The sequence below is a fragment of the Rhinatrema bivittatum genome, chromosome 6 (assembly GCF_901001135.1).
Source record: "Rhinatrema bivittatum chromosome 6, aRhiBiv1.1, whole genome shotgun sequence".
Lineage (NCBI taxonomy): Eukaryota > Metazoa > Chordata > Amphibia > Gymnophiona > Rhinatrematidae > Rhinatrema > Rhinatrema bivittatum.
In genome coordinates this window covers 271,567,435-271,586,943 of record NC_042620.1, presented here as the reverse complement: position 1 = coordinate 271,586,943, position 19,509 = coordinate 271,567,435, and the positions used below count along the sequence as shown (strand labels likewise).

At 43.4% G+C, this 19,509-nt stretch overlaps 1 protein-coding gene across 3 annotated transcripts in view; it reads right to left on the bottom strand.

The window, feature by feature from the left end:
• OGT (O-linked N-acetylglucosamine (GlcNAc) transferase) overlaps positions 1-19,509 on the bottom strand; it is a 323,288-nt gene that overhangs the window by 278,439 nt on the left and 25,340 nt on the right. For 2 of the 3 annotated variants that reach the window (XM_029607212.1, XM_029607214.1), the window contains exon 2: positions 11,509-11,689. In XM_029607212.1, the coding sequence (XP_029463072.1) occupies positions 11,509-11,689 (181 nt within the window). The remainder of the gene's footprint in view (positions 1-11,508; positions 11,690-19,509) is intronic. The other variant, XM_029607213.1, reaches the window with a different exon arrangement.

The following is a 19,509-nucleotide window of genomic DNA, read 5'->3' as shown; positions in this document are numbered from 1 at the left end:
GCAGCTGTCCTAACAGGCTAAGCAGGGAAAGATATTATTAGCATGTTTGGATGTTAGACCTCATTCTTACTATAACAAAAAAAAAAAAAAGTCACACCCCAAAAAAATGAACCACTTGCAATATGGCAAAAAGTGTACATATACAAATATCCAAAATATCTTATTCCTGATTTTCCAATCCACTTAAATTATTCAAAACATTGATAGACCTTCATGTATGGACAAAATTTGCTACACCTGTACACTTTGTTAAAAACTGTCGCCAATATAATAAACACTGTCTATACATTCTTATTGCATATTTTATGATAAAAGAAATAAAACACACAAAAACTGTCTCTTCCATGCCTTCTACTTATACAATTCTTACATAGAACTTTTCAAAAACATTTCTTCCTCAAAAGGAATTCCCATGCATAAGGTTTAATGAACTTTGAAACGTTTATTGCTTCTGAGTAATCAACTCAACTTTGCTCTTAGCTTGACAGTCCTGCACAATGGTAAGTGATCCCATTTACAAAATATAATATTCAAAAGGAAGTTACCTGAGTAAACTACTTCTAGTCATCAGAGCTGACTGTTGTAAAGCTCTGTGCCTCGTTCACCTTCAAATCACATACCACCATTCTATTTTCACCAAGATGTTATGGGATCACCACTGGCCCCAGAAAAAGACATGTAGCACATTTTGAAGAGACATTTATTTACTTAGTGCATCTAGCTCAAGCCCTTTTATTGTAGATGAAGGCACGTTTCATTCAGGTACAGTAGATATTTTCCCTGTCCGCAAACGTTTTGAGCTCTGGCCCCCTTTCCGTTCATGCAGCTGTATAGGACCCTTTAAATCTAAAACTATAAACACACACATAGTGTGTGTGTGTGTATATATATATATATATATATATATATATATATATATATATATACACACACACACACTACTTTCAGAAGTATGTGTGTGTGATATATATATATATATATATACACACACACACACATATACTTCTGAAAGTAGTAAATTGATACATACACACCCAGAGGCATAGAGAGGCAGACACAAAGAAACAGCTCATACACAGACACGCCACACCCAGATCAAAAAAACCCAACCCACATACCCAGACACAGAGGCTCCATATGCACACAGAGAAACAGACACCCCACAGAGACAGAATAATCATCCAGACAGGCACAGACAGACATATACTCAGCAGAAGACAGTCCCAGAAGGTGGCAGGAGGGGCATCCTCCTTCCCTCCACCTGTAAGCAGCTGCAATCGAGAACAAAATGGCAGCTGTTCCTGCGCTAATTGGGAAGGAGTCTGCAGCTTCTCCACAGGCTCTGGCAAGTCCTTTAGGCCCTCGCTGCATTTTGGGTACTGCCATAGCCTATCCCAAACAGCCCTCTCCACCAGAGAGGCAATGTGAACCAAGGCAGCTTCAGGAAAGCCGTGTGTGCACATTGCCGCACAAAGTGCACTTGTTGCCAAGGGCCCTATCCTAGCGTTCCATGACTACCTATATCCTCAAGTTGACAGTGAAAAACAGCCACCACAGACCTGGGCACCTCACGTCTGCAGAGCTGGCACCTATGCAGCCCTGCTGCTCAATCCTCTTCCCAAGTATTTTTTTTTTCAATAAAAAAATTTAAAAAGAAACAGTCACTTCCCTGGTAGCCAGAAAAGAATGGCTGAAGAACTGCAGCAGGTTCCGGAAGTACTCCTGGGGGAAAGGGAACAAGCACACCAGATGTACATTCCCCGCAATGAAAGGACCAAGCTTCACAAGGATTCCTAACCTCCTACTTGTCCACATCAGTACCAGGAGGCCTGGCCCAACCAGGACTTAGCAAACTCCTGACAGGGAATCTTCTCTGTATTTTAACTTATTGTTTTTTATGCTAACTAAAGTTCCAAACTACTGGTTACATGTCTGTGTCAATAAAACTCATCTCCATCTGCAGGAAAGGAAGTAAACACTCAGGAGTCTAGACGGACCTGGGAATGAACAGGAGAGACAGAATTTGAAAAGAAGCTTGCTGTGGAAGCAAGCAAAAAGCCTCTGAAGGTGTAAGCAGGACCAATAAGAACATGCCATACTGGGTTCAGACCAAGGGTCCATCAAGCCCAGCATCCTGTCTCCAACAGTGGCCAATCCAGGCCATAAGAACCTGGCAAGTACCCAAAAACTAAGTCTATTCCATGTTACCATTGCTAGTAATAGCAGTGGCTAATTTCTAAGTCAACTTAATTAATAGCAGGTAATGGACTTCTTGTCCAAGAACTTATCCAATCCTTTTTTAAACACAGCTATACTAACTGCACTAACCACATCCTCTGGCAACAAATTCCAGAGTTTAATTGTGCGTTGAGTGAAAAAGAACTCTCAGATTAGTTTTAAATGTGCCATATGCTAACTTCATGGAGTGCTCCCTAGTCCTTCTATTTCCCGTTGATAGTAGGGATGAATTAGCCATGCTGTCATGGGAACTGCCAATCAGGGCCCAGGAGGCGGAGCTTATTAAGCAGAGTGTAGAGTTTTCAGTCTCTGTGGCTGCACGTGTGTTCCCGCGCAAGAAAGTAACAGATTCTACTCAGTCTGTTTTTTCTGCGGAGCTCAATTCTCCTCTTTTTCTTCATTTCTGAGAGAGAAATGTGTCCAAGAAAACCTTCGGTTTTAAGCCGCGTCCCTGCGGTAAGGTCATGTCTGTCACTGACAGACATGACCGCTGTTACTGCTGCTTGGGAACGGACCATAACCAAAAGGAGTGCCAATTTTGTCGAAAAATGTCCCCGCGGGCCCAGCAACACAGGGCCTATAAAATGCAGGACTTAAGAGCTGTTGACCGGCCATCCACAGCTCATTCCTAACTGGGACCGACTAAGCTCTTACTCCCGTCGACAAGAAGAGCCTCTTCGTGGGATCCTCAAACCTCCAGGACTGGAGGTAAGGAGGAAAGGCGTTGGGCTGGCCCAAGCGGAACCCAGGGATCTGGGACACGCAGAACAGATGATTCGAGCCCCCACTCATAAACAGAGGGTGTCGAGGGCGCAATCACCGACACAGGCACTAAAAAAGCGCCGAAGGTCGTACAAGTTAGATCGAGGGCTAAGGAAAAATCGGCTCCGGAGCCGCAAAAAGAACAGACGCATTCGGAGCCGAGAGATACCCGGTCGGAGCCGGGACTACATCCGAAACAGACGCATCCGGCGCAGAGGACGAAGCACTCAAAGCCGAAGTCGGCGCGACCGGCGCCGGAAATAAGCACCAGGAATTCAGACTGGTGCTTCCGGCACCGACAACGAGCATTCGGAACCAAAATCAGCGCAGACGGAGCCAAGAACGGAGCAGTTGGAGCCGAAGTCGACCCAGCCGATGCCGGGAACGATGCAACTGACACGAGACACATCCCCAGCGGCTCCTCATAAAACATATTATCTAGATTGGGACAAACGGGCAAGAGACAAGCATCTCCATTGAAGAGAGACACTTCCTCAAGGCGTTCCACTTCATGGGAGTCTTCTCCAAACTGAACCCAGTCTTCAGACTGCGCATGGGACGATACTAAACGTTCCAAACGTCACCATAGGAGTTCATCTTCTTTGGCACGACACTGTCATATCCACAGGCATAAACATCGCTGCTGTTCTAAGCACTCACGAAGTTTGAAGTATGACGACAACTCGCCAGCATTGGCCTCCTCTCAACGTACTGTGCTATCGGGAGCTACAGGCCCTTTCGGAAAGGAGATAGAGTGCGAGGAGGTAGATGATGGCACCTGTACTATCTCCACGTCCAATGGCACAAAGGATTCCTCCTGGCGTCCATCGGGACGTGATACTAACCTCTCTGACGCAGACAGGAGTTCACGGGGAAATAGCCCGCAGTTGGATCGTCCCAATATTGAACCAGACAAGCCGTTACCGTTAGGTTCACATCATAAACACCCTCCAATGCCGCCGCAAACGTGACAAGCCTTTTGGGATCTTTCACAGTCCCTAGCAGGGTTTTTTGAAACTTTACAGTCACCTTTTACCTTGCCTCCGGAATCACCGTCCAATCCTAAGGAACCAACTAAACTGGTGGAATCACTCCCGGTGAACCAAGAATCATCGCCGGCACCCCCGGGCCTGCCATCACCAACTCACACACATTCTTCCCGAGGGGACTCTGTATCCACACAATCTTCGCCTACCCTTCGGATCCCCCAGATCAGCCACCTGAGCCGTATTCCCCCCCGGAGGATCTTTCTTAGTCCCCATCTTATCCAAGAACTTTGGATAAGATGGGGACTATCTTATGCTTGGAGGTACAAAAATTACCAAAACCCAGAGCTGAAACACTGGGCCTACTAAAGATATTCGATACCCCAGGGGAGCCTACATCTCTTCCACCACACAGTGTACTTCAAAAATCATGGGAAACCTCCTACACAATAGCAGCGATTTCCAGGAAAACAGACTTTAAATTTAAACTGCAGAAACTTCCACTTACTCCACTCTACAATTACCAAATGAATCCATAGTGGTTGAGTCAGCGCTTCAACGATCAAAGAAGTCCAAAACACATGCTTCCAATCCCCCTGGGAGAGATAATAAATGTTTGGATGATTTCGCTAAGCGTGTATACCAGAACGCGATGTTAACAGCGCATATCCATCATCACCAGTTCTACATGGTGCAGTATATGTATGAATGCATTCAAGCGACTAAAGGTATGTTCATCTCAACAGGAGAGAATATTCCATCTCCAATTTTAGATATGGAAGAGTGCTCTCGTCACATGTTACGAGCAGTATATGAGGGGTTCGAAAATTCATCTCGAGCATCAGCGACAGCGGCACGCAGATTGGGCTTGGCTAAAGGCTAGTGCCATAAGAGAAACTGCGGTTCCCTTGAAAACCACACAGTCTAAGTGTCCGACCACCACCTCCCCCGACGGAAGCCCCTCCCGGACGGATCACAGCTTGTTTTGCCACCTGGGAGGCCATAACATCCAATCAGTGGGTTCTAGAAATAGCCATTCTTCACTATCAACTTCAGTTCATAACCAAGCCCAAAATACTGCATCTGTCAACTCGGGGACCGAAAACACTACACCTCCAGCTTGTCCAAGAGATAGCCCTACTTCAGCATCAACGGGCAATCAGATACATCCCTTGGGCGGGCCGTTGCAAGGGCTTCTACTCCCCATATTTCCTAATTCCCAAGAAATCAGGGGGCTATCGACCTATTCTGGACCTACAAGAATTGAACAAATGGATGGTATGGGAAAAATTCAAGATGATTTCCTTGAAATCCATTCTTCCCCTATTACAACCCAAGGATTTGATGTGCTCCATAGATCTGAAAGATGCCTTTACCCACATTCCAATCCATCCGTTCTCCTAGCAATACCTTTGTTTTCAATACCAACAACAACATTACCAGTACAAAGTTCTTCCCTTTGGCCTCTCGGCAGCACCCAGGATATTCACCAAATGTATGGTGGTGGTGGTGGCCCAACTCCGTCAGCAGGGTATGACAATCTTTCCATACCTGGACGATTGGTTAATAGTAGCTTCGGATCCAATCCTGTTGCAGGACCATCTTTGTCAAGCAATCAGTTGTCTGTAGGGGCTAGGGTTGGCCATCAACTTTCCAAAATCAACCTTGCAGCCTACACAAGTTCTTCAGTTTATAGGAGCTCGCCTAAATACCATCCGCAACAGAGCATTCCTTCCGGACGACAGAAAGCTAACAATGCGTTCTCTGCTTCGCTCCCTGCAGGCAACGCAGTATCCAGCGGCTCGAAACATTAACAATCTTGGGTCATATGGCAGCAGCAAATTTTACGGTGCCAAACACGAAACTACACATGAGACTTTTGCAGTGGGGTCTGAAACGCCAATGGAAGCAACATTCACATCCATTGGAGAATCGTCTTTACATTGATGTCTCAAATGAAAAAGGATATCAACTGGTGGCTACTCGAACCCACGCTGGACAAAGGAGCTTTGTTCAACCCCCTGCCACACAATGCAGTCCTCACCACCGATGCATCTCGGAAGGGCTGGGGAGCACATCTCGACCTGTTGGAAACGCAAGGCCTTTGGTCAGTATCCGAACAGACCTTGCAAATCAATCTACTGGAACTCAGAGCGATACGCAATGCCCTACAAACCTTTCAGAAGTATCTCCAAGGTCGCAGAGTAATGATATACACCGACAATCAGGTGGCGATGTTTTACAAAAACAAGCAAGGAAGGTCCGGTTCATGGCCCCTCTGCAGGGAAGCCCTGCAGATCTTCCACCATGAACACAGACATTCCATACACTTACAAGCAACTTACCTGCCAGGAGTAGCCAACACCAGAGCGGACAGGTTAAGTCGCATATTCCACCCGCATGAATGGTCGCTCAACCCAGAAGTTGTACAGACTCTTTTTTTCTCGTTGGGGACTCCAACGATAGATCTGTTTGCCACAGAAGCAAACACGCAACTTCCAAAGTTCTGCTCGATTCAACCAAGTCTCTTACGACTCGCTCAGGACACCTTCCTCATTCCGTGGACGTCCAATCTCCTATATACCTTTCCACCGATTCCACTGATCACCAGAACAATTAAAAAATGCATACTGGACAACAGCCAACTGATCCTCATTGCTCCAGCCTGGCCCAGACAACCGTGGTACAGTTCTCTCTTACGTCTTTCGATCGCACCTCCAATTCGATTGCCAGACTGCCCAGATCTTTTACTTCAGGAACAGGGCGTTCTTCACCTACTCCACTCCTCCCTCCATCTGACTGCATGGAGACTGAGCGGTCACTATTAACTGCACAAGGGGTCTCTGCAGTAGCCCAAGCAATTCTTCTGGAATCCAGGAAACCATCAACCAGATGCAGTTATACTTTTAAGTGGAAGCGCTACTCAAACTGGTGTACGGCAAAAGGTATTCCACCAATAGACTGCTCGCCGAATCTGTTCATGGATTATCTCCATTCCCTGTACCTGTCAGGTTTAGCAACATCATCCATTAGAGTGCATCTCAGCGCGATTTCCGCATATCACAGACAGGTTAATAATCATTATCGCTGAACATCCCTTGTTATCTCGATTTATCAAGGGTTTAACGCATCTTAGACTGCCGGTTGGTAAGCCGCCGGTTCCATGGAACCTCAACATACTACTTGAACAACTAATGTTACCACCTTTTGAACCGTTGGATTCTACACATAAAATACCTCACCTGGAAGGTGGTCTTTTGAGTAGCAGTAACATCCACATGTAGGATTAGTGAACTTCAAGCACTAGTGCACTATGACCCGTGTCTACAATTCTATCACAATAAGGTGATCCTCTGACCTCATCCTACCTTTCTTCCAAAGGTAATCTCGGCATTCCACCTCAATCGGTCTATAGAACTTCCAACCTTCTTTCCAAAGCCTCATTCTAATGCAGGGAGCGTTTTGTTTTCTTTTACCACACGCTAGACTGTAAGCGAGCGATGACATATTACAAATGAAGAACACAATCTACGAATCGTGTATCTCAGCTGTTATTCTCCTTCAACCCGAAAGCCCCAGGTTTGCCGGTAGCTAAACGAACCATTTCCAGCTGGATTGTACAGTGTATTCAGTTTTGTTACAAACTAAATTTACACCTCCCTTCTCTTCCACAGGCTCATCAGGTTAGAGCCATGTCTAACTCCATAGCATATCTTAAGAATGTGCAACCAGTGCACATCTGCAAGGCGGCCACATGATCGTCACGTTATACCTTCACTTCTCATTACTGCATAGACAAGCAGTCAGCAGCAATTGCGAAGCTGGGACAGGCAATACTACAAACATTGCCTACTTAAATCCTACGACTACCACATGTCGATCATCACGCAACTCATAATTAACTAAGCGTGATCGGGAGCTTGGGACTCCCATGACAGCATGGCTAATTCAGCCCTATCTACGGAAACTCCGCTTATGGTAAGCAAACTTGCTTTTATCCAAAAGAGTAAATAACCGATTCACATCTACCCGTTCTAGACATCTTATGATTTTAAACACCTCTATCATATCCCCCCTCAGCCATCTCTTCTCCAAGCTAAAAAGTCCTAACCTCTTTAGTCTTTCCTCATAGGGGAGCTGTTCCATTCCCTTTATCATTTTGGTCGCCCTTCTCTGTACCTTCTCTATCGCAACTATATCTTTTTTTGAGATGCGGCAACCAGAATTGTACACAGTATTCAAGGTGCGGTCTCACCATGGAGCGATACAGAGGCATGATGACATTTTCCATTTTATTCACCATTACCTTTCTAATAAATTCCCAACATTCTGTTTGCTTTTTTGACAGCCGCAGCACACTGAACCGATGATTTCAATGTGTTATCCACTATGACACCTAGATCTCTTTCTTGGGTGGTAGCTCTTAATATGGAACCGAACATTGTGTAACTATAGCCATACTTTGATACCTAAGAGTTTGTGCTTTGTTTGTGACACACTTTATTTCGTTTGAACATTTGAGGACATATTTTAACTGCTTTGTTATATGCACACATAGATATGGACACATATATACACATACATGAAGTGTATTGACAAGACAGGCCCTGCCAACCAGTGGCTCAAAGCCCCCCCCCCCCCCCAAATTACTGAAAGGAGTAAGCTCACACACACACACAGGCACAGAGAGACATACCCCATACCCACACACAGAGTGAAAACATCTCTCAGACACACATGCCAAAAGAGTAAAACAGACACCCAAACAATTACTCCACACCCAGAAAGAAACAGAGAAAAATACTCCAAACCTAGACACAGACACTCAGAGAAAAAACACAACTAGACAGGCACAGAGATAGACATACCATGACTAGACAGAACATAGACACAGGCATATTCACAACATACCCAGACAGAAACCTCCCACCCAGAAACAGAGAGAGAACAAACAGATCATATTACACACACATGGACCAAAGCCCACCAGACAAACAAAGACACATGTGCCATACATTGTCCAGACACTCAGCCACATACCACAATGGTAAGGGCTAGAAAACAAAACAAAACCAAAAACCCAACCCCAACTTAGGCATTAGTCAAAATTTTATGAGCACTGACAAAAAAAAAAAAATCCATCCTACCCTGCTCAACTTTATATCATGTTTTTGTTAAACTTTGTTTTTTTGTTTAAACATTTTATCTTTATCCTCCCTTCTCACCTCCTCACTCTATCCCCTCTACCTGCTTGTTCTCTGCCCATTCCCCTCCCCTAACTCACCACTTATTTTTCACAGGCCGGCAACAGCTGTGATCTCTCTCCCTCCCAGTTAAGAAACGGGGAGCAGCAGGAACTCCTCTTGGGCTAAGTCAGAGTGGCAGGATCTTCCTGAGTTGTGGAACACTGCAACGCCTGCTTCTATGTCCAGTGCTGCCTTCAAAAGTAAGCAGCTCCTCTCTCCCGGGCCCACTGAAAGACGCATGGCTAAGCTGTTGCATGCTTATGATATCCACCATGTTCTGGCATCTCCCCGAGCTTGCAATGCCTCCACATCACAGACTTGACAGCACAGCCATGTTTATTTTCCTTGACTGGGCAGCCAGTGGGAATCCCCTTCAGGGGCCAGGGCCTGCATCCCTGTTTGCTCAGCCCTGAGATAGATAAGCTGCTGCTGTGCAACATCAACTTCATTAAATTGCTGAATCCATCTTAATAGAATTCTAGAAACATAGCTTGTATATAATCACCATCTGAATAGCCAGAGCATTTGAAGAAAACCCATGCTTTACCAAGTGTTCTCTTTCTATCCTGAGGTTCCTCAAGTATGGCATCCCCCTCCACAGGAATAGTTGTCTTCTGGTCACCGTTGCGACTACTGCATCTGCCTGAGGAATTTGCATCAAGTTTCTGCACTTCTGAATCAATATTTTTATATCTAAAACTCGACTCCAGAAACTTCCATTCAGATAAAATCATGTTCTCCAGTTTTAAATGAAGGGGAAATGCTGTTGATGCTTTAATGCATTCCCTTCACTGTTGGATCATAATACAGGGTCTTCTCTTATTTTCTGAGTCTTAAAGATTGATTTACTTGTGTGATTAGTGCTGAAATCTTCTCTTTGTGAAATAGACTTATGGAGTAGTCATCTCCCTCAGAATATATTTCCCCTCCCTCCAGGGAATCATAACTACTTTCCCCATATTCATCTTCCAAATTCACATTTGGAATCTTTTGGCTGCAGAGAATTGTTTTCTAATGCATACTGGAGTGTTTGCTAATACATTTTTGGTCTTGTAGCCTTAATGTCACGGAACCTGAGGTGTCCGATTCTTCATCATGTTTATTTAGAGCACAAAAGGCTTGATACAGGAACTTAAACTCAGGAGAATAATCTCCAGATCTAGGGCTGAAATAATGAGCTATTCTTCAGGAATTAAAAATCCAGGGGGGGGGGGGCTGCTCTTTGTTAAATATGGCTATGCAGCAGTGGAGCCAGCTCGAACAGTTTCCAAGATGCCTCCATTCCACTATCAACCGGTAAAAACGCTGATTCCAACGATTCTGGGTAGGAATCTAAAATATTATTTGCCCTTTTCACCTAGTACCAGTTTGTCAGTGTTTTGAGAGATTCTGCTTTATTTTTGGAAATTGTTTTTTTTTCTACTCGAAGGCAGGTTGTACAAGCAATGCTGTTAGTGCTATTTGAGCGTTTTTGCTGCCACAGACAGAACAGCAGCCTCGTTCTGCCATTCAAATAGCTTAAGGATTACCCTTTGGGCTTTTAAGCTTTGCCTTACCTTGAAAGTCTCAGAAAAATGACTCCCTTTCAGCGGGGGAGGGGGGGTTGGGTACAAAACAAATTAAGAAAAGCCTACTTTGAAATAAGGTTAAAAATAACCTATCTGGTGTGGATCCTCTCTCAGCTTTAAATTAGGCTAACTTAGGCCCAACCAACTACCTGAAAAAAGGAGTGGTAGGATGTTAAGTTGTGGTTCCATACACTCCCCATCAGGTGCATGGCCAGGTAGACCACAAGATTTTGAGTTTGTAGTTTTTTTGCTCTGAAATTACCAAAAATTAAAAAAACTTGATAAATTCAAAACTGCTGCTCCATCAGCTCTGCCCATCAGCCTAAGTTGAACATCATAAGTATAAAAAAAATGCTGACCATTAATTGGAAAGAGCATTAAACCCAATCATTCTAGACCGGTGCAGCAGAAAGCAAAGTAATTATATTTTATTGCAAAAGAAATGTAACACAAGAATGTCTGTCTATAGATAAATTTTTATTGGGGATGGTTGCTAACCGTCAATGTATATACATAGCAACAATTGTTCAGAAGGTCTATCAAAGTTTCCAATAATTTTATGTGGATTGGGAAATAAAAGAATAAAGAATAAAGTGGTTTAGCTATTTGTTTGCAAAAATTATTTTTACTCATAGTAAACATGTCTTACAATACAAAGCAGTTATTTCCCTCCACCCCATCTGATGTACAGAGTCCTCCCAGACGTACCTGTCCAGCCTCCGACACTGGAAGTGAATAGACGATAGTAGCAAGAGCACTCCGGTGTTATCAGGCTCTTGTCTCCAGAGCTGCATACAGTGCCTCTCAGCTGCCTCAAAGTCTCCTGCCTGATATTCACGGTGAGCCAACTCCGCTAACCCTTGGAAGGAAAGCATACGTTTCGTTGGTTCTGGAGAAATCACCAAAACATTCAGGGGAAAACAAGAAATTAGAAAATGGAAACAAAAAAAATTAAAAAAATAATAAATATGATGAACAAAATGAAAAGAATGAAAAAGCTTGAAATAAAAATTAGGCTAGTGCTTTACATTATCTAGAACACTTCCCAGAAAATTAGTTTTTGGCATTCCTAATTTGCCTAAACAATTATATTATGTCCTTTGCCAAACCATAAACTTGGGATCTGGAAGGATATATTAAAGTAGTGATATCAAATTCTTCAAAATATCAAGCCTACTTTTTTCTTGGTGCCATTGTTTCATTTGCTCTTATTCATAGGCTTCTATTTTTTTTAAACTTCTAATATTAACACTTTTTTCTAGACTAGCAAATTAGCTGTACCCATATCATATCCTCAACAAAGATAAGCAGGTTTCCTTATCATAAACTGGATTCTCCGTAGACAGCAGAATCAATTAGCAATGACATGTAGGTGATGATATTCCAACAGCACCAAAATGGACCCTTTTCTTCTAGCTTTTGCTCATATTCTAAAAGGGCACTGTCTTGTGACTCAATTGACTACAGAGCTTAGCATTAGCTAGGTAGTCCACTCTACGGGGAAGCAGGCAGATATTAAGCATGACTAAGTCATTCTGTTTATGGAGAACTCCCTTTGCTAAGTTAGCTATGACATGTGGGGAGTCCCAAGCTGAGGGCTGCAGCTAGTACCTGCTGGTAAAGCAACCTAGACCGCACCGTGGACTAGTGGTGAAAGGCTGCCCAGAACAGCTTGCCCAAGGTTACTGTCATTTCTTAATAGACTATCCAGACAGTAATGGACATGAAGGTGCCAACTGATTACCAACTTGCCGCTTTGCAAATGTCTTTGATATGCACAGCTTGAAGATGAGGCACAGAGGTAGCTATGGCTCTTACTTGATGAGCCTTGACAGTTTGAGACCAGCCACAGCACAGCAATGTGTGATACAGTCTGCTAGCCAGATGAACAATGTGCATTGGCAACTGTTATTCCCAGTCTATTACGACCATAAGAGACAAAAAATTGTGAAGCCTGATGAGATTCAGTTCTCTTCAGATAAGCCAAGGCTCTCTTGCAGTCCAATGCATGTAGGGCCTTTTCCCTTTTGTGTGCATGAGGTCTTTCAAAGAACATGGGCAATACCATGGCTCAATTCAGATGAAAAGCAGAAAATCACTTTTTGCAGAAACTTGTAGTGGGTGGACGCACTCTGTTGTGAACAAAACTGCACGGATTTATTATTTATTAAGTGACTTCATGAGTTGTGTCAACACAAGTTGAGATCCCATGGCACCAATGGTTTGGAGATCTCATATACCATAAGCCTTTCATTAACTTAAAACACTAAAAGGATGTATGGATATTAGTTTGTCATCCACTTGAACATGAGAGGCCGTAACGGTATCAAGATGCATTTTGAGCTTTTTATTTTAAAAATTTATAACTGCTAGCCACAAATGTATTGTACTAAGCACATACTGAGACTCGAGAAGGAGCGGGAGAATAAGTATTGAAGCAACTCCTTTGGATAGGTCCAGGGAGCTTACCTGACACAAAGACAAAAACTTTTTCCATTTAGTCTGCAAGCTCTTTTGGTTAAAGACTTTCTGGCAGAGATTATCCAAGGAATTTGAGAATATTGTAATGACAGCAGTGAGATCAGCTATCAAGTTGAGAGAGGAAAAGTTAGGATGAGACAGATGACCCTCAAGATAAAGTCAGAATAGATCCCAAAGGATCAGAGATTTGACTGACAGACAACCAGACAAGGCAGGCAAACCACACTTGTCTGGGCAGCACTGGAGCAAAGAGAAGCAAGTGCACCCGATCCTTGAGTGCTTTCCACAACTTTCTAGCTACCAGGGGAAACAAATCTTGAGTAGCAAAGTCACCTGAATCAAATGGTATACACCTCAGAGTTCTGAAAGAACCAAAAAGTGAAATTACATATCTATTATTAGTAATTTGTAACCTATCATTAAAACCGTCCATTATATAAAAAAATTGAAGGTGGCCAATATAACCCCAATCCTTAAAAAGGGCTCCAGGGGTAATCCGGGAAACTATAGACAAGTGAATCTTGTTTCAGTGCCAGGAAAAAATCATGGAAACTATTCTAAAGAACAAAAATCACAAAACATATAGAAAGCCATGGTTTAATGCAACACAGCATGGATTTATGAAAGGGAAATTGGTGAGACAATCTGCTACTTTTTTTTTTTTTTTTTTTTTTAAAGCGTTAAGAAACATGTGCCTAATGGTGAGCCATTGGATATAGTGTATTTGTCAAATAAGTTATGAAAATGCAAAGTACCCCAATGAGAGATTCCTGAGAACTAAAAAGTCACAGGATAAGAAGAAATGTCCTACTGTGGACTGCAAACAGGTTAAAAGACAGGAAACAGTAGGACTATGGTCAGTTTTCTCAGTGGGGGGAGAAAAAATAAAAAAAAGAGTAAACAGTGGAGTGCCTCAAGGTTCTAAACTGAACTGATGCTTTTTAATCTACCTTATAAATGGGCTCTGACTGACGGCCCACAAATGCACAGTAGAGAGAAACTCTACCTCGCATGCGTGGACAAGAGAGCACGTCTGTCAGGACAGAGCGGCGCCGGGAGGAAATGGAGCCATGTGAAGGCTTCAGTGAGGCGCACGCGCGAGAAAGACTCGCGGCTCTGACAGACGTGCACGCAAGGGGAGTGCAAAGGGACAGAGGGTGGAGGGGGAAGAGGATAGTAAGAAGAAAGGGGAGAATAAGGAAGACAAGGGTGCTGGGAAAGTGAGGAGCAGTGAGGGAAAGGGGAGTGTAATGAAGAATGAGGGAAGAGGAGGGGCTACAGGAGAGAACCTGTGGAAGAAAGGAAGAACAATGGGAGAATGAGAGATGAGGAGCAGCTGGAAGGTGGGAGGGGAGCTGGAGAAGGGAGCATTGGGTGCAAAGGGAGAGAGGATGGAGGGGGAAAGAGGATAGTAAGAGGACAGGGGAGGGCCAGAGGAGGAGTAGTGGAAGAATAGAGGAAGAGAAGGGTGCTGGGCAGGTGAGAAGCAGTGAGAGAATGGGGAGCGTAATGGAAGAATGAGGGGAGAGGGGGCTGCAGGAGAGAACCTGTGGAAGAAAGGAGGAACATTGGGAGAATGAGATATGAGGAACAGTAGGAAAGTGAGAGGGGGTTGGGGAGATGGGACAGCAGAAGAGGAGAGGGGAGCTGGAAGAGTACACATCCCGACACCTCCACACACAACACTTAGCCGGCATTTGGAACAAACATCTCGCCCATTTTAAACGGGCTTAACGGCTTATGTATTTATAAATGATCTGGAAATGGGAACAAGTGAGGTGATCAAATTTGCGGACAAAACATTATGCTGAGTTATTAAACAGATTGTGAAAAAATGGCAGGACATTGCAAAACTGCCATTTGGGCATCCAAATGGCAGTTTAATCTGCCATTTGGGCATCCAAATGGCAGATTAAATTTAATGTGGACACGTGCAAAATGATGCACCTGAGGAAAAGTAATTCAAACTGTAGTTACATAATGTCGAGCTCCATATTAGAAGTTACCACCCAGGAAAAAGATGTGGCGTCATAGTGGATAATACCTTGAAATCCTCAGCTGTGTGCAGCAGCCGTCAAAAAAGCAAACAATGTTAGGAATTATTAGGAAAGGAATGGAGAATAAAACACTGAGAACGTCAAAATTAGTGAGGCCATACCTACAATACTGTGTGCTGTTCTGGACGATGAACCTCAAAAAGTATATAGCTGCATTGGAATAGCCACTTATTACTATGCAACAGCAGCATGGGATCTAGCTACTGTTTGGGATCCTGCCAGTGAGCTGGATCAGCCACTGTTGGAAACAGAATACAGGGCTTGAAGGATCTTCAGTCTGATCCAGTTTGGCAAGTCTTGTGCTCTTGACATAATCATGTAAGCACAGTGCCATATAGAACTGGTGGACTGTGATGCAGGGGCTTAACATCAAACTCTGAAAAACCTTCCTAAACATTGTCCAACATTCTAGGGTCCTTGCTCAGTGAAGTGCTGGAGAAAATGCTGTTCTTTGCTCATTTCAGTGCTCCTTCCACTACCACTGATGCAGTAGCCCAAACCTGGGGTTTGCCAGACATAAAAAGGTCCAGTCTCCTGGACAAATGGAGGAAGCAGACCCGACTCTCCCACATTTTGTTTGTAAATCACTTAAGATAGAGTATACCTGGATTGCTGAAGGTTCAGACAGAGTTTCCTGATTCCAGAGAAAACCCAAGACTTTGGAACAGGGTTCTTTGTAGATACTAATGCCTTGCCTAGCTTGTTCCAAGAATTTAGGATATAAGAAGTCTAACAGTGGAGAAGATTGCTCCAGCAGATCAGTAAGTGGGCTGAATGGTTCCCCTAGACCAGTGGCTCCCAACCCTGTCCTATATAACATGCAAATTCTCTCTCATGCATATTCATTGTGAATATCCTGAAAACCCGACTGGCTGGGGGGTCCCCAGAACACGCATGGAAACCACTGCTCTAGACCATTCCTCAGACTTGAGAGGTGAAGGAACATTAACTCAGGACCCTAATGATGGAGGCAATTGGGACAAGGTTATCTGAGGGCAGTATACCTGGGATATGCTCCAGGCAGCTGCGTCTTGAGCCTCCCCCCCCCTCAGAATGGCTAGACTCTGCAGCAAAGATGGGTCAAGAACTTGATCCCACCCCTGGGACTACTGATGGGAATTCCCACAGTGTGAAGGCAAAAAGGGACCAAATCCAACACTCTGGACAGGAAAGGCCACCTCAGGACTAATTCTCAGGAAAAAGGGAAATACCTCGGGGGCTTCTCCGTTACACAAACGGACATGCACACCAGGATCCAGGAATTGGATGCAAGATTATTTGAGCACTTGCTAAGCAAAAGGGATAACACAAGACAAACAGCAAGTACCAGAGAGTTGATTACAAGTAAATAACCACCACTAGAAAACTATTAAAAGATCCATAAAGACAGAAAATCTTACATTCCTAATGAAAGTTGATATGGGCCCAAGAAAGCCATCTGTAGTCTCAACTCTGGAAGTCTGACAAGTAATGATGCTGAGATTCTTACAGCTCTGCTCATTTTTATAGGATGTTTCTTTCACTGTTTGGAGCAAGAAGGAATCCCCCTCTCTCCCATTGTTCTTATCACAGTTCAGTACGTCTGCTTCTCAAACCTTGGTGCTATTTGGTATTTGTTTCCCTGCCCTATTACTCCAGTTTCTTATCCAACCTTGGCTAACAGTTCTCATGGGATCAGCAAATAAGCATTTTTGAGTATAAATATCTAGATAGCCCTTAGAAGCAATAAAATGACCATAGCTTCCAGAGACATCTAGAGAGGACTGTAATTATAACAGCATTTGCAGCAGGGGTCAGGCATCTTCCTTCTCCGAGACCCTTTACCTGACAGTTCTTTTACTAATTGGCTAATTGTGACCTGCCATTAGACAAATCCACATTAGACCCCCGCCCCCCCTTAGGTCAACACAACTGGTGGATGCATGTAAACCAGTGGTACCACAGAGCATATCATATCCAGTGTCTCCAGGCTACGTACCTGTTCCAGGAGCCAATACAGATACAGCCCTCGAGAAAGGAGGTAAAAGTGGTGAATCCCCTTCGTGGCCTCCAGTCAAACTTTCCCATCTCAAAAATGTCAACTGGGCTGGGGACCAGTGCTGGAGGGGGACAGAGGTGCAGCGTAGAGAAGGATTCAATACTGAATACACTGGTGGAGCAAAGAGCTGGATGTGCTGACTGTACTAAGGACTTGGGCACCACATGCTAGTGCACTGAGTAATATTTCGCTGAGTTCTGTTTCGGGAATGGAACTGAGCTTTCTCCCAGCTTCAATGGCATAGACTGCACTGCCAGCTCTGATGAATAGTCTTATGCACCAACAAGCAATTTACGGCCAGCGAAGGGCTCACAAACTTTTGTTCACAGCATTTCTGCACTTTGCTCACTCTGAGTGGTATAGCAGATCCAGGAACTGGTACCATGGAAGGGAGTTCTTTGCTTGAGAAGCTTCTGCTGACCTCAGCATAGAGGGAGCCCAAGAAGGCCCCACTGTAAGATGAGGAATGGCTCTGGTTCTTCACTGACCTGCAAAGTTCCTCCATCTTTTGGATACTCCATTCCTCTGGGACCTTGGTGACATCCAGTGCAATTGTAGCAATTAGCTGCAGTGTGGTCTGACCCTAGACACATGTAACAAATGTGTAGTCCTAGACATCAGTTTATCCTCCATCCACAAATACAATCCTTGAATCTATTGAGTGTTGCCTTCTTATAGCCAAACATAAGAAAAGAAACAGTTTAAACAGGTTTTTTTTTTTGTTGTATAGCACTTAAGTGCCTATTGAGGGGCTGCCAAGGCAGTGCAAAACCAATAAAGGTATGTACCCTTCCTTTCTCTCTGTAGGAGTTCAAATAAAGAAAAAAAAAATTGCAAGACTTGCAAGGCAACTCCCGTGCACACTTTGTAAAGCCAAACATCTCTGATCTAGGCGAGAAGGGTCTGTTCAGCACTGTTGGATGACATCACCACATATGGCTAATTCAGCCCCGCTTATCGACTGAAAACATATCTGTATATCTTAAGCAATATGCCTAATTTTGAACTTAATTATAGGGTTAAAAGGGACAACTCCCACACTATTTTACTGAGACACAAGAGGGTCAGCAGCTCAAAAGGAGAGCTAGCAATTAAATCGTATGCTGCATACAGAGTGTATACAAAGATGTATTACCTGCAGTTCATTTCATTTATTGAAACTAAAAATATAGTATATATAAAAATAAAGGTCAAGAAATAATTTGATAAAAAAAAAGATTATCACCTACAACCTAAATCAATACATTTGAAACTAGTTTGAGGCCTATATTCCTTTCATCATGTGTTGACCTGATATAGGGGAAACAGCTGTCAAAAGACAGTCACCGATGCTTTTAGTTAATCTGATAAAAGGGTATCTCTTGACCTTTATTTCTGTTTATTCTAATGAATAACATCAGAATATTTGTTCTATTTACTTTAGAAGTCTTATCTTATTAGCGCCCAAAAACCTTATCCCTGTGCAGATTTTTTTTCACAAGATATAAACGATCTTTTCTGTGCTGCAAACTGCAGCCCTGTACATGTACTCAAATTAAAGGTCCAATAATGAGTACAGAAGGCTAGCCTATCCACATCTATCTTCAAATCAGTGAAGTTATCATTCATAAGGGAAAATTATACAGAATGCCAACTCTCCCTTAATGTGCTAATGAGTTTAAGCACCACCTTTCCTTTAAGATTAGTTGATTACGATTTAGAATACAAGTTCAATACTTTACAAAAAAAAAAAAAAAAAAAAGCTATAAAAAAACACAAAAAAAAAACAGAAAGATGCTATGATGAAATGAAATCAGACAAAACAAAAATCAAATCGGGATTCCCAGAAGAAAACCAAATATCAACTAACAAATGTCATACTGAAGACACACACAAATAGCATACACATATAGATAAATGTCAAAGGGAGATGTGGTACAAAAAAAAAAAACAAGACACAAAACAAACAAACCCCATTCACTGTTCAATACAAACAAACCCCATTCACTGTTCAATACATTAATCCCCAAATTTTACTTGATCAGAGACATCAGAAGGAACAGTTAAGGCACAAATACTTTTGATTATTCATACAATAGCCCTGACACGGCCATGTTTCGCAGGGGAACCAGCGGGCATTCATGGCGTCTCCAA